General features: G+C 42.8%; 3 protein-coding genes across 6 annotated transcripts; 2 read left to right on the plus strand and 1 right to left on the minus strand.

Moving 5' to 3' along the window:
* The first annotated feature begins 696 nt into the window (after window positions 1–696).
* rps6kl1 (ribosomal protein S6 kinase-like 1) lies at window positions 697–6,290 on the plus strand. Of its 4 annotated transcripts, XM_070979742.1 has the most exons (13): window positions 728–801; window positions 957–990; window positions 1,549–1,656; window positions 1,821–2,004; window positions 2,287–2,411; window positions 2,687–2,779; window positions 2,853–2,900; window positions 3,380–3,512; window positions 3,634–5,091; window positions 5,236–5,325; window positions 5,499–5,581; window positions 5,678–5,773; window positions 5,903–6,290. In XM_070979742.1, exons 4-13 carry the CDS (start codon window positions 1,869–1,871, stop codon window positions 6,011–6,013), a joined length of 2,373 nt encoding a protein of 790 aa, XP_070835843.1. In that variant the 5' UTR covers window positions 728–801; window positions 957–990; window positions 1,549–1,656; window positions 1,821–1,868; the 3' UTR covers window positions 6,014–6,290. The 4 variants fall into 4 exon arrangements, with proteins under 4 accessions (XP_070835841.1, XP_070835843.1, XP_070835842.1 ...); XM_070979740.1 differs by lacking the exon at window positions 957–990 and having other exon boundaries at window positions 697–801; XM_070979741.1 differs by having other exon boundaries at window positions 775–990.
* A 549-nt stretch (window positions 6,291–6,839) lies between these two features.
* Window positions 6,840–14,228, minus strand: dlst (dihydrolipoamide S-succinyltransferase). The gene is made up of 15 exons (XM_070979467.1): window positions 14,085–14,228; window positions 13,051–13,084; window positions 12,902–12,941; window positions 12,563–12,624; window positions 12,377–12,451; window positions 12,212–12,267; window positions 11,643–11,751; window positions 11,350–11,541; window positions 11,083–11,168; window positions 10,839–10,936; window positions 9,209–9,339; window positions 8,722–8,795; window positions 8,534–8,617; window positions 8,168–8,335; window positions 6,840–7,526 (listed from the first exon to the last, which is right to left on the minus strand). Exons 1-15 carry the CDS (start codon window positions 14,145–14,147, stop codon window positions 7,392–7,394), a joined length of 1,407 nt encoding a protein of 468 aa, XP_070835568.1. The 5' UTR covers window positions 14,148–14,228; the 3' UTR covers window positions 6,840–7,391.
* Window positions 14,229–17,052: 2,824 nt separating this feature from the next.
* prox2 (prospero homeobox 2) lies at window positions 17,053–24,552 on the plus strand. The gene is made up of 4 exons (XM_070979785.1): window positions 17,053–18,606; window positions 20,469–20,576; window positions 22,045–22,239; window positions 24,385–24,552. The coding sequence occupies exons 1-4, from the start codon at window positions 17,053–17,055 to the stop codon at window positions 24,550–24,552; spliced, it is 2,025 nt and encodes a 674-aa protein (XP_070835886.1).
* Window positions 24,553–25,868: the final 1,316 nt, after the last annotated feature.

Below are 25,868 nucleotides of genomic sequence, written 5' to 3' on the forward strand. Positions count from 1 at the left end.
TTTCATTTCTTCTTCGGGGTGTAATGAAAGCTTTGAGATTAATACTGAACCAACAGGCCCAGCTAATTACAATACAAACTGACCGAAAAGATAAAACTGTATGCGGGTAAAATTGTCGTTGCCAAGACAGATGAGAAATCATTTGGCAATGAGGACGAATGAACTTCTGAGGATGGATGTAAAATAATCTCAGCCCTGTGATAAACGAGACTCCATCCTTTCTGCTTTTTGGCCAAGGTTGCAGCACTTGATACATCTTGGTTAGAGTTACACCCCTCCACCACCTACCCATCCTGTTCCATGCTGTAGCCTCCACCCCCCTCTGTAGGTTTTCCCTCCCTTGGGGGGGTAACGACTCTCCTTTGTGCTGTGGCTGGAGCCTGGTTCCATCTGGCACTGCGCACCAAGAGTCAGCAGATTAAGGATTCTGGGCAGGGTGATCCCTCCATTCATAGTGGATGGGAAACATCAAAGAAATACAGTGATTAATCAGATATTTTTTAATAAATTGAGCATTTTACACTCAAAACAAAACACAATCCGTTTTAGAAGTATAAGTCAGGGCCTTAAGCAAGGGCGCACAAAAACAGTACTGTGTCTTTAAATGGGTCAGCATCTGTCTATGGGGAAGAGAGTGCCTTGCATGAGATGGTACCTTAAAGTGACATCATGCTCGGCCAATCGGCAGCCTCGCCTGAGCTCTCTCCTCCTCTCCTGCCTCTGAGACGAGTGCGTTCAGGCACGGGTGGCTACTGCCGATGCTGCTGATGCTGCAGGGGTGGAGGGCTCGCCTCACATCAGGTACAGTGTGCGTATTTGAGCGTGTCTTCTGTGCTGTTTGTTCATTTATTTGCTATGGTGGATTGCTAAGCCGGTTGTGGAGGTGCATGCTGAGAAGATGATGGATGATGGTGGAGGAGACTGAGGATGGCTTTGTGTTTCATAACACTCCCCAGATGATGTCGCCTCCATGACTGTAACCAGGACGGGGTGTGTATGTGTGTGATGTTTGTTTTCCACTATGTGGCCGAATTGTGTGAAAACAAAGGTTATATTTAACATCCGTGAGAGCTGTTCTAGCAATAGCCTTCACCACCTGACTGGTAATACATTTGCATCATGGCACAAAGATTAATTGCACAATACTAGTGATTTAAAAAAAAAAAAATCTTCTCAGCAAATACATTAATTTGCTTAGAGATAATCCATGTCATGTCATGTGATTTGTATGAAGTGTGTGGGTTCCACACCGTTGACTAAATCAGTGTGTCTGCAGTGTAGAATACATAGATGTCTTTTTGGAGCCTGGGTGTCGACACCTTCTTCAGTGTACACTTTAGGTTTCCATCATCCTCGAGGAATAAATGCCTGCGTAATTCACCAGACACATCCCACAATGTGCCTTATTGCTCTGAGTCATCCCCCTGTCATCTTGTACGTTTGCAACTCTCCTTCTTTCCATTCATCAGAAATAGTCTGTATAAGCTTGTACCCACTTCCTGTGCTGTTCTGGAGGTTAACTCTTTGTTTTTTTTCCTGCCTGCTCAGATGATCATGCTCTGCCGCAAAGATCTGAGCCGTGGTGTCACTGGTGGCAGACACACACCGAGCCCGGTGACAACAGATAGAGATGTGTCCTGCTTTTGATGAACAAAGGTGAGCCTGTCTCAGAGTTGAACAGCAGCAGCAATATGATTCACTTAGAACAGCTTTAGATTTAGTTTCTCTTTCTAATTTAGTGAAGCAGCTTGTTCCCTCTACTATCAGCCGTATCTGAACTTAGCCCAGCTGAAATCAACAGTCATTTCTTACTTTTTAAGCTGTGCTCAGGCCCATCTGGTCCTTGACGGGTCCAAAACAAGGCAGCGATGGCAAAGAGGGATTACCTGGTGGAGGCGGCCAAGCAGATCCGCATGGCGCTGGACAGCGAGGTCAATGAGGACTACGAGGCAGCTTTCAGTTACTATAAGAATGGGGTGGACTTGCTGCTGAATGGAGTTCAGTGTAAGTGGAAAAGATTTCGTCTTTCAAACAAGTATTTAAGGCCCTGTGATATGGCAAATGGGGAATTTCAAGAGGCGTGTTTGCACAAGGCATGTGATGGAAGCATGTGGACCAAAATAAAAAGGGGAAGTCAGAAAACAAAGATTAAACACAGATTTCCTCACTGGCCAGACATTTTCCCCATGGTGTCAGTAGGTAGCTGTGTGTTACCAGACCTTATCCTAGATTTAGTGAGGACAGGTTTTTCTTAAAAGTGTCTGATAGAGCATAACTGTTTCACAGTGGACCCAAACAAGGATCGTCGGGAGGCAGTGAAGAGGAAGACAACCCAGTATTTGAAGAGAGCTGAAGAAATCTTCATAACACATCTGCAGGACAACCTCGGGAAGGGAAGCTCTCATTTAGGGGTAAGACAATCATCCTTTACTATCATTTGTGCAAAGTAAATTTTGTTGGCTACTTCAAGGCGTCACTGATTTGTTCAAAATGTATGGTGAATGTAATTTCTGTGTGGTGTCAAGGGAAGTTGATAAGAACGTAAAAGAGCACCTCCTCTCTTGCTTCTGCTTTTATACACTGTATAATTTGATATGTACACTAGAACCTCATTCAAGATGCATTTCTTGCTTGCGACATGCTCCACTGTACTGTCGCTAATCTCCTCCGTGGATTTCCCCACCAGGGTTACAGCAGTCTGAGATTCCGTCCAATCAGACACTTGAGTTCGCCTGTGGAGGACCTGGAGATGTGTAAAGTGGTGGGAGTGACAGATAAGGTGAGACCCGACCTGTGCGTCTCAGCACTGGCTTTGTTACAGCAGCCTAAAAATTGTATTTTTCTTTCCAAAGGTCCTGATTGTCCAAAGTATGGTCAATAAGGAGACATTTGTTGTGAAGGTGAGTAGTCTGTTGACTTCCACAGGTTAAGTTCTCCACTGAAGAAAATCAGTCTAGAGTAAAATAATGATTAGCTATTGCTTTGAGTTATACTCCGTTTAAATCAAAGACAGGTCCACTGGCCACCATCTATCCACTAATAGAGGAGATGTTTTGGGGGTTGCCGTCTGGCAGCAAGCCCGTCCTTGCGCTGTGTGGCAGGCCAGTCGATGGGAGCTCTCTCCATCCTGTCTCCCTGAGTATCATCCAGCATTGATCTGCCTGGAAGCTCTCACCCTTTTTGCCAGTGCAAGTGCACCTCAAATTTCAGTGACCAGAGGGACACGATAGCAGATAAGCACTAATCTCTAAAGGGGCAATCCAAGCAGTAGTTAGTCTTTTACTTTTAATCAGTGTGTTTTAATAAAGACTTTTTGCATATTAATACATCAATTTCCCCCTTTCTAAAACGATCAGTCGCTATGTGTATGTTCTTGCAGAGTCTGGTGAAGTCGAGCTGGGAGAGCAGGGACCAGCCAACCATCATTCCTCAGGGGGTGCCGTACATGGTTAAGCTGCTAAGATATTACGTCAGCGAGGACGCCGTGTACCTGCATCTCGAGCATGTCAAAGGTGAGTTGTGTGGATGTTTAGGGTCCTTTCCCCATAATGAGCATTTAAGTAAGGTTACACTGTGGCATTAGCAGCTTCTATTATTTGCTTATCTAGTGTTTCTTCCCCTATCCCCTATTAGGTGGGAGGCTCTTCTCCAAGCTGCACAAGCTGAAGAAGGAGAAGGCCAAGGAACACCCAGAATGCTTCACTTCTGGCCAGCACAGCGTCAAGCTGAAGACCAGCTACACCTCACCCACAATCAGCACAGACTACCAGCACAACAGCAGAGGGGGCACAGGAGTGAGTCCAGAAAAATTATGTGACGAGAGCCCAGATACGGACTTCCCCACGTCGTGGGACGAGACTCAGCAGCAGCTGGAGAGCTGCGGGACTCATTCCTACATCGAGGAGACGGGGTGCCTGCAGAACACACGCTCCGCAGCGTCGTTTTATAAAAAGTTCGATCAGCTGACTCTGCATTCTGGCTCAATGAGAACACAGGTCAACACCCGCATCCATCCACCAGCTCCTAGTTTGTGTTTGCACTCCGGTGAAACTCAGGAACAGCCTGCTCTTCCTCTCTCTTGCGCCCGTGTCAGTCTAGCACTCGATGTCATGTCAGAATGCCGCACAAAGACAGCTGGAATGGGACTGACAGAGTGCAGCTCGGAGTTTGAACTGGCTTGGAAAGCTGCCGATCCAGCACAAAACTGTGAGAAAACAAACCCCTATGCAGTGACTGACAGTCATTCACCTTGCACACTAGGACAAACTGCACCTCATACAAATCAGACCTCATTTATAAAAGCAGGATCACTGAACAATGAAAAAAACGGATTGAGTTCGTCACCTGCCATTTTGCATCTTCCTCTCCATTGCCAAACCCAGATCTGTGGCAGGGCATCATGGGATACCAATGGCTGCCACCAAGGATCTGTTTTGAGCAGTACCTCTGCAGATATGGTTACAGACTCAAAGCATGACAGCAGCAGTCCCACCACAGAGGAAAGAAATGGAATGGTAGTCATCAGGAGCACAGACAGGGCAGTTTTTTCTGACCACACAGACACAAGGACCACCTCAGAAAGCCCCTGGCCCTCCCCTGCTTTCCTCTACCACAGCACTGTAGGAAAACAGGAGACGTTATCAGGAGTTCCCCTGGCCCTCTCAGGCCTGAAGTACCAGGGGGAAACACGGTCCAGTGAGGCAACAGAGAGTGTAGAGGAGGCCTGGGAATTGGGTCCTAGAGAGAAGGTGGCACCTCCTAAAGAGCGATCATTTGTGAGCTGGTTCTCCACTGGCCCCCGTGGAGACCCACCCCACAGGAGGAGAGAGAACATGGATGCTTTCCTTAAATCAGAAGGATCTGAGGGGCAGGGGGAAGACCAGATCATAGAGGTGGATGGCTGGTGCCACCTGCCTCGGTTCCCTGTCAAGTCCTCCCCAACAGATAAGGCCATGCAGACCTGCTGGGGGCTTCCTGAGGCAGAGGTGCGTGTGTGGGGGGCTCAGATCCTGCTAGCCCTGGAGAGTCTGCATCAGCAAGGCATCCTGTGTCGAGACCTCAACCCTAGAAACGTTCTGCTCACCAGCAATGGTGAGTTCATCAGATACCCTTAAAGTATGCGGGGTGGTGTGACATGTAACAAAGGCCCTAGCTGGAATTGAACCTATGACATTGCAGTTATGTGTCATGCACAATAACCACTCTGCTGCCAATTTAATTTTAATGTTTTTACAGGAAAAGTGTGTTTGACATTTTTTGGCCAGTGGAGTGAGGTTCAGTCAGAGGTTTGCTCTAAAGCCACGGAACAGATGTACTGTGCCCCAGGTAAATATATGTTCCTGTCGGCTGAAACCAGTGGATGTTTCTTGGTGTAACCTGCCACCTAGTGGCAAGACTTAGTTAGTCTGAATAAGTGGCCACATGCAGCATATTATATGTGACTATAAAGAAATGTTGTGCATGAATGCAACTAAACTCAGCTCATTGTATGCTGACAGAAATTGGTGGGGTCTCCAGGGTGACAGAGGCATGTGATTGGTGGAGTCTTGGGGCTTTGTTGTTTGAACTCCTTACAGGAATGGTAAGCGAATGCTCTACAAGCATGTTCAGTCCTACAGAGTAAACTCTCTGTCACTGGGTTATGGTTTCTCTCACACTCTTGGTACTGTGCCTCCAGCCGCTGTGGCAGCTCCATCCTGCAGGAATCCACTCCCACACCCAGTTGCTCATCCCCGACCACCTGAGCACTGCAGCTGCGTCTCTGCTCACTGAGGTCGGATTTAAGGCTTGAAGCACCCGCAAGGCTTCTGTTCTAAATATTTTGCTGACTGACATTAAATCACAGCACACGCGGTGTAATTTAATCTTGTGTGTCTCCACTTTCCATTGTGCTGCTCCACAGTTGCTTCAGTTTGATGCTGGCTATCGTCTAGGCTCTGGAGGTGGAGGTGTGAGTGACATCAAGTGTCATCCCTTCTTCAGTGGCGTCTCCTGGAAAGCTCTGAGCTGCTAGCAGGTGCAGCTGCTGCACTTCTGATCCCTCCGTCCTGCACTGGAAGTGAACACTCACTTTCTGAGCGTCCTTGCGTGGCCAAAATGGATGCAGCACCAGATCCTGGTTTCCTTTGCATTTTGTGCTTCCCAAAGAAAAATCACGTAATAAAAACTGAAAAATGAACAGAACCAGTGAACCGTGTTCCTTTCAAAACGTTACAAATGTTTGGACTGTCTGCCATCAAATATTGTAGAAAAACAAGGATATTAGGCAATAAATTGTTACTTCCTCTTTATCTCTGGCATTTTACTCACTGTTGAGGCCTTTCTCTAAATGTGTTGCAATTGATATATAGCCTGTATGTCCCAAAGAGGACTGATTGCTCACTGTTGATCTAAGATGAGGAGATATAAACCTTATACCTAATCAAAATCTTGGACAGCCAGCATCAAGTATATCTCATCTAAAGCCAGTTGTTGCTAATACAAACTTGAGTCAAACATAACTTTGCTTCTTTGGACATCACGTTGGTCTCTGCTCCACCCTTATCATGAAAAGGTGACGGGTGAAGCTTTCATTTAAGGCGGTAAGACTTTTTTCATCTCATCAATCAAATGAAAAACCTGCATGAATGGAGTCACATTGCAAAAGCTCCATTCAGGTACACTGCATCAGATAAGCAGTTCATCACCTAACGCCATCTGAGTAAGACTTTACATCACCCATCTGTGCATTATATGTGATGAACCACCTCTCAATCGATCGATGTCCTGGATTCCTTCCTGTCAATGCAGCAATCCAAACTATCAGTATGACAGCACAAAAAAAAAATCCAACCAAAAAGTACAGTCGAGCAATGCGGCTTTTATTTTTTAAAACTTTCTTTTTCTTAAATAGTGTTTCGTACACAGCATATCGAGAATTTTTGTGAAACAGATGGCAGAGGATTTATTCACTTTGGACATTTTAGAACATTTTGTTTCTTGGTTTCTGGCCCAATATGTGCTCATTGTTCTTCTCTCAACCAAAATAATGAAATGATACAAAGCAGTTTTGTTTATGTTTGCCATTCATCTCACAATAAGTTGAAAACATTTCAGTTGTATGTAGAAAATGACATATGGCGCACATGAGTTATAGAATATCTTTTTTGATCTAGAGACCAGCACCACAGAAACCCCTGACCCAGACATGTGTCCACAACAGCATCAAACCTTTTATCCCTGCCTGCCTCACATATGTCCATTGCCTAACCCAACTGTTCTCCAAAAATCCTTTTTTCTAGTTAACCAATACAACAAAACATCAACTGCAGTTACGGTAATGTTTGTCAGGTGAGTATAGCCACTGTTTGTGTAGGGTGGTTTGTTTGGTTGAGCCTAGATTCCACAGGGGTTCACATGTCGAGGAGCAGCACCCTGGGGTCCTCCACCACTGACTTGATCTTGCGTAGGAAAGTGACGGCCTCTCTTCCATCAATCAGACGATGGTCATACGTCAGGGCAATATACATCATGGGACGGATCTCCACCTACACAAGAGAAAATCGCTGAGACCAAATTCTAATATGCTGAACAGAATACGCAAAAAAGGCTTAGCTTCTCAAAGCTGAGCTGGAGTTCATAAGTAGGATATAGCAAACTTGATTGAAGTCTACTATTCAAACCTTTGCAGCTATTATTGCCATGCAATCTTTGAATCAGTGTTGGAACATTATGTTTCACACTGGTCAGCTTGGAAAGCAATGTGCTCAACTCGAATATTCAGAATATTTTCCCTGTTAAGTGGGTGCAGAATTGCTGGCAAGTTAAAGGTACACTATGCAGGATTTTCCTAAAAAGTGACACTCATACAAAAGGAACCCCTCTCAATCATCACTTATGATGCAGTAGAGTGTGCAGCAGTGCATTAATCTGCACAGACTCTGCCCTCTGCCTGGATTTGTTATTTTTTTTCGCTGTGGTTAGGGCATTTCTGGACTGAAGGCTTTGGGCAGCGGGTGTGTAGCCCCCAGCCAACAACAGTGCACAGGTGAGTTTGAGATTTTACAAAAAGGTAGCAAGCAGGTGCCAGAAGATAAGCAGCACGCGTCAAAGAGGAAGCAGAAAATGACGGACGCAGCTGAGAGAAATGTAGTTTTGTATTTGCATGTTTAACATTGATGAAACAAACCTTGCCACCGACTGCCACAGGCCTGTCAAAGATGCCATGCATGCCCAAGATAGCAGACTGTGGTGGATTGATTATAGGTGTGCCGAACATGGACCCAAACACGCCACCATTGCTGATGGTGAAGGTTCCTCCATCCATATCCTCGACAGCCAGCTCATTCTTACGGGCCTGCAAACAAACACACATCCACAATTACTACCAATCACATCAGGAGGAAATCTCACGAGAAGGACCTTTCACAACAAGTGTTTAAAAAAAGAAAAAGACAGAACAAACAAACAAACAAACAAAAAAACCCAACAAAACAAAGAATTAACAACTATGATAGACATGTGATTTCAAATGTTTCAGAATATAAAATATTACCTTTTCTCCCAGCAAATTGATGGCCTTCTCAATATCAGCAAAATTCATTCCCTCTACGCTTCGGATTACAGGAACCACCAGACCCTGCCAGAGAAGTCAAATTACTGGATTTTCTGCCCTTCACATTAGAGACAAGTGGGCTATGAAGGACTTACACTAAACATAACAATATAATGCACTTGTCTTACTTTTGGCGTGGCCACAGCAACACTGATGTCGACGTAGTCCCTGTACACAATCTCTTTAGATGTGTCATCAATTACTGAAAACACAAAGAAAGCATGAACATTGTACATAGATAAAAATATGTGTACATAAACTGTAAATCATAGCTACATTACTGCTACTAATTTGCCACCAAGATTGATTTCCTTTTCAAATGTGCCATTTTCTGTAACATGCAAGTAAAGCCGTGGAAGGTGAAACCCACAGACTATTTCAGTTCTTTAAAAGGCAGCAATATAGACATCCCCCTGCTTCGCTGTGGTCTATCTAACTAGGTCAGGGTGGTCTAAAGGCAGTAAATAAGTCAGTGTTGGGTTTGAGGTTTGGCAGTATACCGAAACTTAAATCGTTCTCTTCACCAGACGCACTTGCAGTGACTTGATACCAGACATGCAAAGACCCAGTCTAAGTGACACCACAGAGCGAAGTCTTTCAAAGCAAAATCTATACCAGCATTGACAGCAGGTTGGTCAGCCAGAGCGTAGGCAGCAGCCTTCACGAACGCAGACATGAAGCCCAACTTGATGTTATGCTTTTTCAGGAAAGCATCTTTGTAACTCTTCCTCATCTCTGTTATGTTGCTGCAGGGAAAGGGAACAAAATGCTTGGATCAGCTGACATTAAGTCAACAAGAGGAAGTGAAGATAATGGGACGCAGCTGTGAAAAGCTGTGGGCCAACAGATTGGGGATTTATACATATTCATACAAAACATGACAGTCATAACCTAAGAATGACACCAAAAAACCCTGTAATTTTCTATTAAAGATGTTTGCCGTACCTATGAATCGCTGAAATTCACCTCACGAATCATGTGTGCTTCATAGAACTGATGAGTGACGAGTGATTACAGCCTCAGACAGACATTTAACGGTTTATCATGTCATTGAAATTATTTTCAATGTACTCAACAGGTTTTAAAATGTTTACGCATTTGTAAAAACTCTGATTAGAAAACTGGTAACTATTAGCAAAAATAAGACGATCAATATCTTTCCCTTGAAACAGGTCACGTTTATACAGAAGCCTTCAGGTTTACTAAACTGTTAGATACACTAGAAACAAGATAATACAAACTCCATGACAACTATTGCAAATATTGCAACCATGTTACGACAGATACAAATTTAACAATTTTAAAGTAAAAAAAAAAAGAAAAAAAAAGCGTTTTCATGGCTATAAAAGAATGCTGTTACAGATCACAGTGAATTAAAGCTATTGAAATTGGCCTGCTAATCGTTTCACCGTTGCTCATTTTTCTCTTGTATCTCTCTTTTTAATTGTTTGTTTTCCTGTCTCTAACCCTGTTGAAGCTCTAGGGTTTCTCCACTAACACAATTAGCCCCTCCCAAGACACAGACTCTACGAGAAAGGAGAGAAGAAGCGATAAAAATCTTCACTTTCTAGAGCCTGTAAATCTTATTGGGCTGTCATAAAAGCCCATATCGGTTGAGGCTGCTCTTTCACTCAGAGCGCAGGTCTCTGTGGGCCCCTGCAGATGCTCCAGCCTCCTGCTCTGACTAGCTCCTTCGGCTCCAGATGAGCCCTAGCCTGGGAAGTCTTCCTCCAGACCATCAATGTCAATCCAATTAGGATACATAGAAAACCCTGAATAGCTGAAAGCGGACACCACACATTTGCGGGGAAAAGAAATCCTCAAAGTGTCCTCTTCAGCACAGGGGGCAAGTGCAGACAATAATATTTCCTTGTAAATTAATAAAACCTGTTTTAACAATTCTTATCTTCGTTTTAGATGGCATTATGACCAAATATTTACATTCCAGCGTTTAAGAGGATCTCGGGTTTCAAAAAGCTTTTCCGATTGGGCAGATTCCAATCTATAACCATTTGTGCAAGTGCTGTTTTGGCTTGTAACACAACATACATACACTGTGTATACTACATACAAAGCGCATTTACAAACATGTTCAAAAGCTTTTCATGCCTGTACTCTGTAAAGTCTTTTCTCCAAAGTGGATTCTATTTGTATGCATTAACGTAGCAGATCACTTTTCACATTTCTTATCTAAAATAGCATTGAGAGCTCAATAATGTAGGTCAACTAAATTAGCATTTCCTACCTCATGTCAACCTCATTAAACGTGGTCAACATAGCGCAGGTGTTCTGGGCTTCCTTCAGTCTCTGGGCAATTCTCAGTCTCATGCGGTTCATCTTAACCTAAATCAAAAAACAAGAATCATCAGACTCTGTAAACAGTTTCCAACTCTGACTGTAATCTACTAGGCCAAAAAAAAAAAAACAAATGTTAAAGCCAGCAAATATCCTGAAATATTATTTTGAGTTTAGTAATTTTTGCACTTTACCCTGCTCTCCGTCCTGGCACCTTTAGCTCCACCCTCTGCTTGGGCTGCCGGTGCAGCTGGAGCAGCAGTGGGCTTGATGGCAGAAACTATGAAAAAGACATAAAGAAGCAGTTAGTATCTCTAGACATCGGCTTAGTGGAAGTGGCGAAAGCCGCTGCCTGCAGAATGCCAAACAATGATTAATCATGAAAGGTAGAGGTCAAGAGCACAGATGTCAAGCAAAACAGTTCTCACATGACATGGACCGTCTGTTTTATTACAACTAACCTGGTTTGGTGTCCATAGCATGTGCTGGCACAGGTGGCACAGGGGGCATAGTGGTGGGAATGGGGCCCACAGCTGAGGGGGGAGGAGGTGGAGGGGGAGGAGGGGGAGGAGGAGGAGCAGCAGAAGGTGGTGGGGGGGCTGCATCAGCTGGGGCCTCGGCTTTTGGAGCTTCTGCAGCTTTGGGAGCACCAGCTAAAGACATAGACATGAACTGTTAAGATAAAACTGACTTAAGAGTATTATCTTGATAACACCAAAAAAGATGTTTTGCATAAAAATACAATGTTTAAGACCTCCTTTTCGAAGCTTAAAGAGAGGAGTTCCTCCCTCCACCTTCCCTCCATCAGGGACCAAAAGCTCTTCAATCACCCCAGCAGCAGGAGAGGGAACCTGCACTGATGTCTAATTGCAAGGAACAGAATAAAAAGCATAAAGGAAAAGTTTAAAACAGAAACGTAAAAAATTCTAGGATATTATCTGAATAGCATACAGCGTTACATGTTGCGATTTGGCTGGTGCCAAACTAATGAATGCATACATTTATTTACAGTAAGTGTTAAGCCAACTATCATTGCAAGCTCAATGCTTTTGTTACAGCTTCAAAAGCCATTATTGAAAAAATATTCACAGTCGAGAATATTTACAGAAATATATGAAGGGAGACATTTCAGTCGTGATTTGGCGTTTTTCTTATCTCTCCCACAAAGTCAGCAACAAAATATACAAATTTACTAAGGATAAGTGTGATGCTATTTTTGTGAAAAAAAGTGTAAAAAAAACAAAACAAAACAACAAAACAAACAATTACCAGCAACCATAAACATTTGGAATTTATGTGACATTAATTAAGTACATGTTTTACCTTATCAGTCTCAATTTCACACACCACCTCATCCTCTGCAACAGTGTCTCCAACAGCTGAAGGAGAAGCATGTTTTAGCATCTGAGTACAAAGTGACTGCCTTTTGTTAAGCTTGGCTGTGGTTTGACTGGAAGCTAATGATTACTCATTGTTTAAAGGACTTACCTTTCTCCCACCTCACGTCCCCCTCTGTGACAGATTCTGCAAACGCAGGGGTCTTAACTGTGACAACTTCATCTCCTGGAGAACAAAGACAAGAGATAGGAAATACATTTTGTCAAGCCACACACTGGTGGCTGTGCCTCAAATCTGGATAACTGTAAAATTAAAGGCATGCAGGTTCAAACATACTGTAGGCTACAGACGTCCTGAAGTACTGGATTTGGAAGACGCTGGACCGGGGATCAACTTTTCTGAAGAGAACAGAAAAAATAAAATCAGACAGGTAATAATAATAATAACGATTTCATTTATCATCAGGGCATTAAAAAATAATTATTCAGATTTGGTGTGTGTGTATGGGATGGCACATGCTGTATTTGCTGTAATAATTGGAAAATAGCTTCATGGCAGTGCATGGGTGGTAAATGCTACAACTGATGGGCTGACAGCTGATTCGTGTCAGAAATAAACAACTTAGTCATCAGATCTACACTATGAATGGTAAAATGAATGAGTTAGTTTACTTACACGTTGTTGTTGACAGTGATAGAATGGCTAACTGATAGAGCTGCAGGAAAATGGACAAAAGCAATGTGTTAATATAAATTCTCGCAGCAGAACAAACCCAAAGCAGACAGGGATTTAAGACTTAATGCTTAAACAGTAAACACACTTACCTGCCGTGGCCCGACGAGCTAACACATTGTTCCCCTGTGCAAAGGTACAGTAAATTATTACAAAACGCCAGCAACCTTTAAATATTAAGTGCTGTGCAGAAGAACATCTCTTTACCGTTTCACAAGCTTAGCATTTCTGGGAAAATATAGCTCATAAATTCAAATTACAGACAAATTAAATAATCATGTCTACCAGTGATACAGTTGAAATTGTGCATGAACAGCAACAGAGTCAACAGGAGGACAGAAGACAGTGCTATCGGTCAAAGGTCACTTCTACAAGCTGGGCGATGACCTTTGACATAATCAATAAAGGTATCTATAAAACAAGTGGCTTGTGTGGCTTTGCATGAGAACTGAGCCAGCAAAATCAATGCAAACATTTGCAATTGAGCCGTTAATTGAACAGGTTCATCACAGCTTAGTTCTCTAGCTTTACTGCTAATCTTTTTAACAAGATGACAATTAAACACTATGCTATCTAAGACTTTACTAGCATTTGACTTTGCTGACCAACCTTCTAATACAGCAGCTACAGAAAGTTGCACCATAAAAAAAACACAACCTGTGCACTTTCATTAAGTTAACCACAATATGACCTCGGCATGACAGCTAAAAGCGCCTAGCTAACCTACTCGTACACTTAGCTTGAACAGCTAGCATGTTTTTGCTAGCTACATAAATAATAGTAGATCAGTTTGTGCTAACTGCTTGAACATGGACCGGTTACTATCTGCTTTGGTCAAACACCTCTAAGGTTCCTCGTCAAAAGTCGAAGCCAACCCAACACGGAGGGTACTGCATTTAACTTTAATACGGACTGCAGCAGTGACTTGTACAGGAAAGTGTCATACTGTCCTTGGCTTGCAATGTTACGGCGGCCTGTCCGTGGCCTACAGCAACGAGCTGGCTAATGCTAATGCTAGCTCGGATACAGCTGAACAGACAGAAGCTGCACTTTCTCCCGCTGCCAAAGACAGCGAGGAGGACTGTCGCGAGTGGCAACGACAACGTGTTATTTGCTTGTTGCCTACCTGGCGGATGGCAGAAAGGGAACGGCCAAAATTCCTGGTGAGACACCGGGAATGGGATAACATGGTGGCTGTGTGACAGCAGCCTGCCAGCGGAAGGGAAACTATGGTCACACCGATAAGCTAGGACAAGCACGCGCAAGAACCGAGGAAGTAGTGTGGGATAAACCAAGTGCGCCGTGGAGAGGGGGTGGGGGGAGTCCTCACTGCGATCCCCTCTGACCCCTTTACACTATCTGCTGGCCACATAGACATTATCTATAAATAATGTAGATTATACCAATCTACGTTACACCAATGTAAAAACATAGAATAGAATAAAATAGAATAGAATAGAATAGAATAGAATAGAATAGAATAGAGATAAGACAAAGTGTACAGATACCAATGTTAAATATAGAATAGAATAGAATAGAATAGAATAGAATAGAATAGAATAGAATAGAATAGAATAGAATACAGATAAGATAAGATAAGATAAGATAAGATAAGATAAGATAATGCCGGCGGGTAACGGTGTAACGGTGTATAGAATAGAAAAGTGAAAAGATAAGCTAAAATAAGTTTTTCAACTGACAAAGCTAATCATGCTGTTACCTTCAAATTCAATTCAACTTTATTCCAGACTCATAGGTCCATATCAGTATAAAAAATAATAACAATTTTAAAAAGATGCTGTAAGGAATACAGAGGACAGTTCCATTTTTATTCATAATCTAACTTTTTAAACTTGTGTACTCTGGTTTCCACTCCTGTCTTCTTGAGTGTGTGTGTGTGTGTGTGTGTGTGTGTGTGTGTGTGTGTGTGTGTGTGTGTGTGTGTGTGTGTGTGTGTGTGTGCTTCGTGTTGTATCCTGTCTCTTTTTCACTGCTAGGCTGTCTATTGGAGACACAGTGATTGACTGATTAAAGAATAGGACTTTTTTTTTTTTTTTTTTTCTTCTTGTTTTCCAGTCCTAAAGGAATACTAAGACCGAGTTGTTCATGCACATTTCCAAACAGCCTCAGCCACTATTATTCTATTTTGAATGCCACCGGCTCACCACAACGAGTAGACTGTCACTCCAACACCTTCCACACACTTTCCTCCTCCTGACATGATGTGAGTGGGTGGCGTGCGACCACCTCGTTGCTTTCACATGGCCACGCCCCAGCTCCGTGTGATGCATCGACTCTCCTGCACTGCTCCTGTCCGGCTGACAGTCTGCGCAGGCCAGCAGCTCGGCACCACGTCCCGGCGCAACAGGTAAGGTCCCGCCAGCACCGCTCACTCTGCCTCCTGCACCGCGGTTACACTGCAGCTCTGTAGGTGCCAGAGTGCATGTCTGCATCTCACCTCGCTCCGAAAGCCTCCTCAGTTTCGATATGCACTTGTGGGTGTTTTTCTTTTCTTTCTTTCTTTCTTTTTTTTTTTTTTTTTTTTTTTTTTTTTTTTTGAAAATCTCACGCATGCTTTTACAGCATAGCCAACTAACTATAATGACTTGCTTGGTGAGTTTTTAAATGGGTTATTGGTAAGTGTTCATTGACGGCTAAGTGAGTGTTTCAAGTTTATTAAGTCAAACACAGCCCATTTGGTTTGCTTGTTGGGATAATGTATAGTTGACTTTTATCTGAATAAAAGTGGACACCCAAACCAGTCTGCACCTTCACTTAAATTAGTTTCAAGTTGTAAATTGTATGTTCTTCTTCAGGCAGTTGATCAGCTAATTCACAATTTATTCACACAGTAGTTGCAAAGGAAACATTTAAATTACACCTATTATCCGGAAATTATCGGAGAATTAAATTATTTCAGATTTTGCTTTGTGGGAAAAGTGAGTACTTGTTTTTTACATATTCTCCCAAAGCAGTTTGATCTCTCTAATGAAATGTTTATTTGTATTAAATGTAAGAAATAGAAACTTAAGTGTGACTGGTATGAAATCAGTTGTCTACAGTAGAAACATCTTTTCTTTACAAGTCCACCCGTTCCATTTCATGCAGAAGTATTTTTAATTAGTCTAACAATGCACATGCAGCCAATTGTGTGAGTATAGTTTGTGTTACAGAACAGAAAATGTTCTAAACGGTTAAAGGGAATGAAGCAGAACCAGACTATCAAGCTTTTATTTGTAGTTCTGAAGATCATCTCTCGATCATCCCTTAAGATGAAAACCATGAAAAATAAAGCAGTTTTCATGATATTTTCTCCTGTAAATAATACATATATAGAGCCGTTTCTAGTGCATGGTCTGTGGCTTTCATAAGCTGAAACTGACCTTTCATGGGTACATCACATTCTTCTTTTTATCCTTTATGTTAACTATTATTGCAACCCCAAGATGAAATAATATAAGACAGCTCACCCTCTTTGCTCAAGTTCAAGGACTTTTCTTTCTTTCTTTCTTTCTTTCTTTCTTTCTTTCTTTCTTTCTTTCTTTCTTTCTTTCTTTCTTTCTTTCTTTCTTACACAACCAAGTGTCTTCCAATAATTTAGGGTTCTTAGATTTTCTGTCATATTAATTCTACATCTGCTTGCTAATATGGTAATTTTAAAATCACAACTGTAATGTCAAGTCTTAGAAACAAAATGACAAAATTACCTGTGAATGTTGTGCCTGGTATATTAATGTATTAATATACCATTACAAATAAATATACTTAATCTTTGCTACCTACATAAAGCATCAAGAGACATTACATGTGATTGCCATAAGTGTTTATCTGAATGCAGGCAAAAACAGAGAAAACAGTAAGATGTTTTTGTTTTTTTTTTACTTTGAAATGTAAAAGAGACAATAAGCAACATAAAAAATGACACACAGGATTTGAAAATACTGAAGGCTATCATTTTTGTCTTATTTAAATGTATTTTTTGCATTATTTATGACCTCAATTGTTTTTTTCTGTCATTTCAGATTATTGCATTTCACAGAGCTCTGATTCTGCAACGTGTGAAGCCGAAGCCTGAACCAGTTTTCTCAGTGAGGATGAACCTCAGTCATCCCGACCAGAACATGCACAGCTCAAGTGAAGGCTGCCTAGACGATGACAAGCCGGACGTCATGTTGCCTTGCTTCCGCAGAAACATGTATGATGAGTCTCTGGCCTCATACTCCAACGGATCCATCATCTCTCAACTCCTCCGCAAGACAATCCACAACAAGAGGGCACTAGATGAAAGCCATTTCTACCTTTCCGGCTCCGCTGCTGCTGACTCCGGCCAGGAAGACCAGAGCAGCATCTCCTCAAAGGACAGCACGGTGGAAGCTGCCTCTCCCAGCGCTCACATTTCTACAGTAGCCAGCCCAGAAGGGGAGCATCCCATGACTGACCACCTGCAGGCCAAGAGGGCCAGGGTGGAGAACATTATCAGGGTCATGGCAGGCTCTCCCAACAGCAGGCAGCACGGAGACAGTGAGAGGTCTGACGCGGATGCCAGAGACACCAGAGAGGCCAGAGAAGCATACAGGGAGAACAAACGTAAACAGAGGTTGCCTCAGCATCAGGAACACAGTGTTGGAGGACCGGCAAACAGAAGACCAGGTAGCAGCAGTAGTGATACCTACAACACCAAGGATGAGGAGTGTCACAAGCTGAAAGAGCAGCTCCACAGCATGCAAAGGCTCCTGCGTCAGCTCCAGGAAAAGTTCCTTCAGGTTTACAACCAGGAAGACCCTGAACACAACAACAGAGACGAGACGGAGGCCGCTGTTGAGCATGACACTGTGGGAGAAAGCATAGCATCACACTACATAAGCACTGAAGATGATTTTGACAGGAAGAACAGCAGAGTGACTGCAGACTGTAAGGACCGAATGAAAGTAGTTGGTTATCTGGTACACCAAAGAGAAAGTCAGAACCTGCAAGACACCCTGAAGCAGGAGCTCTCCAGGGCTGTGAATGACTGTGTGGACAGGGTGTTTAAGAAGGTGTCCTCCACAGGGCTGGACCTGTCCCCTCAGCAGCGCGTGTGCTCATCTCCAGAGATGCAGATCAGCATGGGTATGGACAGGAAGAGCCAGCAGGCCGGCTCCACCCAGGAACAGCCCCAGGCGGAGGAGGCAGCAGTCAAACCCCGCTCTTTGGAGTATTACGAAAGCTCCGAGGCTCAAAGCCCACAGGACCAGACAGAGGCGCTGTCGCTGGTGGTCCGCAAGCCTGCAGTGACCCCTCTGAGTGCAGTCACCCCGACAGTGAAGAGACCCTATCCTCTGCACCAGACACCATTTCAGTTCAATTACAGCACCCCTCTGCATGACAGCCAGATCCTAGAGCACCTACTTAAGTACGGGCCCCATTCCAACTTTGGTGGTCTCCCTTGCATGCCCCCATCAATGGACCGGACATCCCCAGACTCAGTGGACCTGCCCTGGGACACCATCGCCATGAGGTCCAAGGTGACATCCAGCCACCTCGGCCACCACCCTCGTCCCTCCGCCCTGGGGGCAGTGACAGTCGAGAATCTGTGTCTCCCTCACGTCAAGATTGAGTGCGGTGAACTGCAGAGCATGGCTGAACGAAACCCCTACATGTCACTCAACATATCCTTTCACTTAAAACAAGAAATAGCACCCAGAGTGCCTTTGCTTTTTGTTTAATACTGATAAAAAATGAAACAAAGAAATAATTAGGTGTTTGTTTTTGACACATATGTAGGCTGAAAGTGCAGTGATGTTAAAAAAAAAACCTTGACTTTACTGTATAAATGCAAAACAGCTTTTACAGAATGACTACATTTTATCAGAAATTAATTTACTCAGAAATCTACCTGCACAAAATGGAAAAAAATTGCGGTGGAAACCTCATAGTATTGTCTACACTCCTCATTACAGCAGAGTATGTTTGATAATGTCTTATATACTGAATCCACCTTTTTATTTTAAACAAACTCTCTATATTCCAGCTCTCATCTGAACAATGGCTGGTTGAGGTTCATTGCAGCATGGGCAGTTCCAGTAACAAACTTCAAGGAGAATTTTTTCTTTGATCTTGCTAACCCCATAGAAAATTACAGCGTCTTCTTTAATCTGAGCAGAGTAATGACTTTAAGTTTAGAAAAAGACAAATAAAAAGGAATACAAGGCTTTGATAAGAATTGCCAGGAACAAAAGCCAATTTTTCAAAGGCAGAGAAAGCATCGGTTTCTGTTTCAGGAAGCGTCGTTTTTTCAGACTTGAAAAGGTGCAGGATCTATTTCTCCATCATCAGAGTGATAGGGGTGCATCTGAAAGGTCACATCTGAGTGCTGGTGGAAATCAAAAGTGCCTCCCAACCATAACACTTGAGCTCTTGTCTTGAGCATTTGTTGTTGGATACCTTTGTCAGAATGTACATGATTGAAATAGACTGCAGAATAACAGTATTTCGCCTCAAAGAAATACTGTAAGTTGATCTATTCAGGGAAAAATCTGGCTAATATTTGGAAATTAAATTTTTTTTAATTTATGTGGATGTTGACATCCATGATCAATCGGATCATAATAATATCTACTTTTCATCATTCTTTGCCTAATTTCAGTTAAACACTTAATTTATTTTCTATCTCTCATTATTAGATAAATAATGTTTTAGAAAAACATCCTGAAATTGTCCCAGAAGTGTTCAGATTTGTGAATCTCTTGTGTTAGAGAGGAATATTATGTGGTGCCTCTCAGGATTCGCTTTATCTTTACAGTGCAAAGAGCTCTGCTTCTCTTTGAACAATGCCACATAAATCTTTCATCCCAACTTCCTTATTTCAAAGGTAGGGTTCCCTAATAAAATGTATGGTGTGGTGACCTGATAAGGAAATATTATGACCTAAGGCATGGTGGTGGACTACAGAGGAAATGCTCCAGAGCGTCTTCATTGCCACAGGGGGAAAACTTGAGAAGGTATTGAATTTATTCATATTTGCAATAAAGGAAATATATGTTCTAAAAGTGCTGAACACCAATTTGTTGAACAACAATTATACACAATTTTAAATATACCACATAACCCAAGAAACAATTTAAAATATGTTAACTTTAGCTTTTTTTGCAATATTTGACCAAATATCCCATTTTTGCGTTGTTTTTTTTTTTTTTCAGAGGAAAATATATATGGCGACATATGTCGTCTTTAAATCAAGTCAGCTCCTTTTTCAAAACATTTCAAAACAAGCCGTCCTAACTGCCAGGCATGAAGTGCTTCGCGCTCTAATTAAAAATCCCTAATCTAATTCGTAATTCTGTTTTGCCAATAAGCACATGTTAGGGTCATTATTGACTCCCTGGTTAATGCCGAGCTGTTCTTTAGGGAAATTCAATTTAGCTGAAGATTGAGGCAACACAATACTCTGGTCTGCTGTCACTTTGCACACGACTGTATGCAGTGTGTTATATTTAATTGTCAGCTTTTCTGCCTTAACGTAAATGTGAACATCCAGGAGGGTCTCACCCCGAGCCATCTGAAGAAGGCAAAGCTGATGTTCTTCTACACCCGCTACCCCAGCTCCAATGTGCTGAAAACCTTCTTCCCTGATGTCAAGGTATGCTTTTACGTGTATATATAAAATAAGTTTTTACTGAACGCGTCGTACAACCTGCAGAATTGTTTGTCCCGCATTTCGCTCCCCGGTATCGACTTGTCAGTGTGTGTTTGGGACAGAAAAATTCAGCAGTGTGTCGGAGGAGAGAAACAAAAACGCAGAGGGTTTAAATAACAAAGCCACTGAGCTGCTAGTGTGTCCTGGGGGCAGAGGGAGATACGGGGGCATTCTCTCTTTAAAAAAGCCACTCCAGTCAGCAAATGGAGTGACAAAGGACTCTGTAGGCAAGGCATTACTATTGAGTGTCAACAGAGAGTTGGTATTAGAGACTTGTGCGGCAGCAACCAGGCGGCGGTGAGCTGGCCCTAAACACAACATCCTGTGTATTTTGGCCTTGGTCTCGTGTCATGCCTCCTCCTCTATCTCCTCTTTTTGTCTTCTCTCTTGTCTCCTTATCTGCGTCCTGCTGTTCACTCGTCTCATTCACCCTATTTATCCCCACTCCCTTCCTTTTAGTCTTTTCCAGGAGGGACAGTATGTCACTCCTGCTTACGGCACAAGCTCCCACTCATGCCTCCCTTCTAGTTTTCTCCAAACACCTCTCAAGTTTCTCTCCCATCCACTCTCCTATCACCTCTCCTTCCACCACGGCCCTGGGTCTGTGCGGGCCCCTGCCTCTCAATCTGCTCTGACCCCCGGGGTCAGGGGGGAGGATGCTGTCGCTGCAGCCCTGCGAACTTCTCCTCCTTGCTTACAATCCTGTGGTGGGAAGTGGCACTGAACAAAAGGGCACCTAATCCCAGTGTCTGATTCCATCCTATCAGCCCGAGTCAATGAGAGGGAAGCTTCCTTCTGTCCTTATGCTGCCGCTTTCTCACCCACCACACCAGAGAGAAGAAGCGTCTTTGATGCCTGCCCAGCCCTTAGGCATTTTTTTCTGTCTTTCTGGATGAGGAGATAGAATAACAAGACTAATGTCAAGACTGAGTTTAGAAATACAGAGCTCTGACAGATGTTTTTTTACCCCGAACATTGGTGGGAAAGGATCAGAACAATTAATGTCGCGTAGAGTGACAGACCATTTGGTGGCGTTTTGCCCTACAGGTACCAAATACAGGTTTTCACTCAATTATGGAAAGGGTTTGGTTTTAATTGAAAGGCCTTTGAGATTAATATTTAGAAATTTCTGCATGCTCTCCCTGAAGTCTGAAATTAAATTCTCAAATTGCGTATTTCATTTATTCTGAAAAGGACGATCTGTGCTTTCATTTGCCCTCTTCACAGGGAGATCAAAGGTCATAAAAGCACTCCTGCAGCTGCTGGATATTCATTGTTTTGCTCAGGGATGCTTTAGCTGAGCAGATTTTTGTGAATGCAGGGGTTTCGGTTTGCTGGATGGTCTCTTTAATCTTTGGCTATAAACTTATGAGCAGTATTAAGTGAAGTATTTTTCTCTCTCTATTTCCAGTTCAACCGCTGCATCACCTCTCAGCTGATCAAGTGGTTCAGCAACTTTAGGGAGTTCTACTACATCCAGATGGAGAAGTTTGCCCGCCAGTCCATCGTTGACGGCATCAGCGATGTCAAAGACATTACAGTTAGCAGGGACTCAGAGCTATTCCGGGCGCTGAACATGCACTACAACAAAGCCAATGACTTCCACGTAAGTGTCACTCATTAGTCATCCATTCTTTTATGTTGCCTTTTGTATTGTTTGCATTGAGATCATTCTAGCTGATTTTTTTTGCTCATGAGGTTTTGTCAAAGGAGGTCCTGCTCTCATTGTGTACATACACTGTGGGACAGATTAACAAGGTTTTGTTAAATTGGAAGAAATTGTTTCAGTTCTGTCAGTAATCCCTCTGGATTTTTTTTTTTTTTTAAATCTTTTTAAGTAGGCTTATTTGTTTTCTGGCAGAGAGAGAGAGAGTGTGTCTGTGCGTTAGATATGAAGCTACAGCCAGCAGCCAATTAGCTTAGCCTAGCTTAGCATAAAGACTGGAAACAGGTGGAAACAGCTAGCCTGACTCTGTAGAAAAGTAACAATATGCACCACATCTGAAGCTCAATAATAAACACATTGTCTTTTTTTTTTTTTTTTTAAATCCTGAGCATTTTCCAGGCACTCGTGAATTGCACAGATTGAACAAATGATTATATGATTAATGTGCTGTAGAGGTGCCATTAGGTGGATTTTGTTGTCTTTGGACAGAGCCAAGCTAGATGTTTCCTCCTGTTTCCACTCTTTATGCTAAGATAAACTAACTGGATCCAGCTTCATATTTAATGGACGGATATGAGAGAGATCGAACTCTTCGCCAGAAAGCGAATAAGCGTGTTGACTGTTGAACTCCTCCTTTAAAGCACTGGACTTGACACATTCATCACAGCAGTTAGTAACCTACTGAAGTATGTCCTCCTGTCAGCATGTAGCTGTGGTCACGTATGTCCGTGTGCTGACCTGTTTGTCACACTGCACCTGTGGCTGGCCAGCCTTTACAGCCATTATCTAAACTCCAGAGTGATGCTTTATCAAACTGTGGGAAGAGGAAGCCGCAAAATCCCACTAAAACAACTCAGGATTAGAGGACCAGTACGCCTGAGCGAGACTGAGATTGCTACTGATGCGGAATGCTGAGAAAGACGCTGTGGATTCCGAGGGAGAAGGCCGTTTGGTGGGAAAGGGACGAGACCGTTTTCTTTACCTTGGGACCAAGACATTCCTTTCCCAGGGATGCTTTTGTGTCAGGAGATGAGGGGAAAGAAAAATAACTTATGCCAACAACTGTTGTGCTAACTGGTCAGTGGATGGGAAACAAGGGCTGCAGGGCGGTTTTCTCCCAGCACCCCTTGCATCTACACTTTTTATGGATCCTGCTGTAGTTATGGCTCCCTCTCAGATCCATCCATCCATTCATTCATCGATCCATCCATTCATTTCCTTCCTCTTAGTGTTAGGGTGGCACCAGGCTAAGCAAGGTAGTCCAGATGTCCTCCTCTTGGAGTACCCTGAGATGTTCCCAGGTCAGATAATATATCTAATTGCTCTAACATGTGAAGAAAACCTTTAAGAAGAAGCGCCAGGAGGCAACAACCACCTCAACTAGTTCCTTTCAACAAGAAGGAGCCGTGGTTTTACTCCAAGCTCCTCCAGATGTCTGAACTCCTCACCCTTTCTCTTAGTCTGAGCCTCAGTCTCAGCCCCCCTGTGGAGGAAGCTCACTTCTGCTTCTTTTATCAACAGTCTCATCATTTCAATCACTACCCAAACCTTGTGACCATAGCTGAGCCGACGCTCCTGGATTCTTACCCCATTTTTAACCACACCAGATCCTTACCTAACCACAACTATCTTGAAGCCTACACCTAAAGCTAACCACTCTATCAAGTCCTATCAAAGATCATGTTAATCTTCAGCTTCTGGCCATATTCCTGCTGAGATTCATTATCATGCGTTGTTGACTCGTCCTGACAGTGCTGCGTAGAATCCCAGGGAAGAGTTCTCAGCAGTGGTTCATTTGTGTTCAAGAAAACAAGACGAGCTAATCAAAAAGGCCTCTAAATGAGAGTTAATGATTGCAGTCTTGCATTTATTGTATGTGTGCAGAGAACAAAGAGATGAGCTCCCTTTCATCAGCTTGAGTGTTTGAAGAATTGCGCTACAGGTCTTCATTTCATGTGTTTTTGACTTTGAGAAAGCCGAAGACAGATTGTAGCATTGCATGAAATACTTTCTCACTATTAGAATAACTAGACTGAGTTCAATTAGAAGTTTCTACCTTTCCCTACCTCCTCTCTACCTTTACAGGTCCCGGACAGATTCCTGGAGGTTGCTGAGATCACCTTGCATGAGTTTTACAATGCCATTTCTGCAACCAAAGATTCAGACCCCTCTTGGAAGAAGGCCATATACAAGGTGATCTGTAAACTGGACAGCGACGTCCCTGAGGAGTTCAAGACATCTTCCTATTTATAGACCGAAGTGAGAGGAGAGTTATAACAGCGGAGGAATTGAAGTTAGTCACTTGGCAGTATTATTTCATCCTTTCTTATAGTGCATTTTAGTGAGGTGAACTGTAGATGTTGCATAATTAATTATTTTGTAGATCTGTAAAAAAAACACACACTCACTCACTCACTCACTCACTCACTCACTCACTCACTCACTCACTCACTCACTCACTCACTCACTCACTCACTCACTCACTCACGCACACACACCATTTTATCTTTAGTCTAAAATTCTGTGTTCTACTTTTATCGACAAGCAGATAAATATTAATGCTCTTGTGGTTTACTCTGTTTATTGGTGTTTTCTTATATAATCTGCCTCAACACATTTTGAGAGTAACTGAGTTTGTAGGTGTGTAAAAATGTTTACAACGTGTAATCATGCTTTTTGATATTATTAAACTATAGTGTAGCCTGATGAAGTTGAACTGGAAGAGATTTTGGGGGGGCAATTACCGTCAGTATTACTTTGCTTTTAATTGCATTTCTTTGCATAGCTGTGTGCGTTGTGTAAATGTACACGTGCCGCTGTCGTATGTTGCGTAATGTTCTATGATTATGTTGTAAAGTATTAGCTTGACAGAATGTGCATGTGAAAATAATGCAAGTGACTGTCATGGGTTTTATTATCATGTATAAAGGTCATGTAAAGTACAATCATTTTCAGACATTTCAGTCAGACATTGTAATGGATGATTATTAAAATTAAAGATGCACTAAATTATAATATCAAACTTGTGTGTGATGGTCTTCTTTATCGAGAATCCCTACTTCAACGAACTTTTAAAGAAACAAGACACAGCAGGTGAATCCTTTGTTTTTAGGTGCAAATGTTTGACTATGAAAATACTGTGTGCCGCTGCCGAGCCCCTAAGGTGCCTCTAATCCACGTCCAGCAGCCAGCTGTTAAATGTCCCCCAAACTATGCTGTTCACATTGTTCACCCAAGCCAATTCAAGTCAACTTTCTAAGGCCTGCATTCATTGTGTGGCTGCTGCGGATACAGACAACTGCCATGTCTTAAAAACAGCCACAATGCATTCCCTCCTAATGACTAATGCCCGAGGTGACCTCATATTGCAGTTGTGCCACCAAAGCAAAATTCCACAAACCCGTTGACGCTTTCTTCCAGGCACCCACTCAAAGCACGCTGATCGCAAAACACACACACACACACAGTTTGGTGATGTCACAAAAATCACAGATGAGCTACTTTTGGTGCCTTGAGCTCAGCGCAAACCGGAAAATCACAGCAGTGAATTAAATGTGATTAAACTCCAA

Source organism: Chaetodon trifascialis, chromosome 14 (assembly GCF_039877785.1).
Source record: "Chaetodon trifascialis isolate fChaTrf1 chromosome 14, fChaTrf1.hap1, whole genome shotgun sequence".
Classification (NCBI taxonomy): Eukaryota; Metazoa; Chordata; class Actinopteri; order Chaetodontiformes; family Chaetodontidae; genus Chaetodon; species Chaetodon trifascialis.

What these genes read in the sequence shown, in the direction of transcription:
- rps6kl1 (XM_070979740.1), top strand. Translation starts at nt 1,869, where the DNA reads ATGGCAAAGAGGGATTACCTGGTGGAGGCGGCCAAGCAGATCCGCATG. An exon ending in CGTTCTGCTCACCAGCAATG is followed by an intron (nt 5,092 to 5,235) that starts GTGAGTTCATCA and finishes ATGTTTTTACAG; the next exon opens with GAAAAGTGTGTTTGACATTT. An exon ending in CTGCGTCTCTGCTCACTGAG is followed by an intron (nt 5,774 to 5,902) that starts GTCGGATTTAAG and finishes GCTGCTCCACAG; the next exon opens with TTGCTTCAGTTTGATGCTGG.
- dlst (XM_070979467.1), bottom strand. Translation starts at nt 14,147, where the DNA reads ATGTTATCCCATTCCCGGTGTCTCACCAGGAATTTTGGCCGTTCCCTT. An exon ending in TGCTATGGACACCAAACCAG is followed by an intron (nt 11,169 to 11,349) that starts GTTAGTTGTAAT and finishes TCTTTTTCATAG; the next exon opens with TTTCTGCCATCAAGCCCACT. An exon ending in CCAACCTGCTGTCAATGCTG is followed by an intron (nt 8,796 to 9,208) that starts GTATAGATTTTG and finishes TTGTGTTTTCAG; the next exon opens with TAATTGATGACACATCTAAA.
- prox2 (XM_070979785.1), top strand. Translation starts at nt 17,053, where the DNA reads ATGAACCTCAGTCATCCCGACCAGAACATGCACAGCTCAAGTGAAGGC. An exon ending in ACCCCTACATGTCACTCAAC is followed by an intron (nt 18,607 to 20,468) that starts ATATCCTTTCAC and finishes GTAAATGTGAAC; the next exon opens with ATCCAGGAGGGTCTCACCCC. An exon ending in CCTTCTTCCCTGATGTCAAG is followed by an intron (nt 20,577 to 22,044) that starts GTATGCTTTTAC and finishes CTCTATTTCCAG; the next exon opens with TTCAACCGCTGCATCACCTC.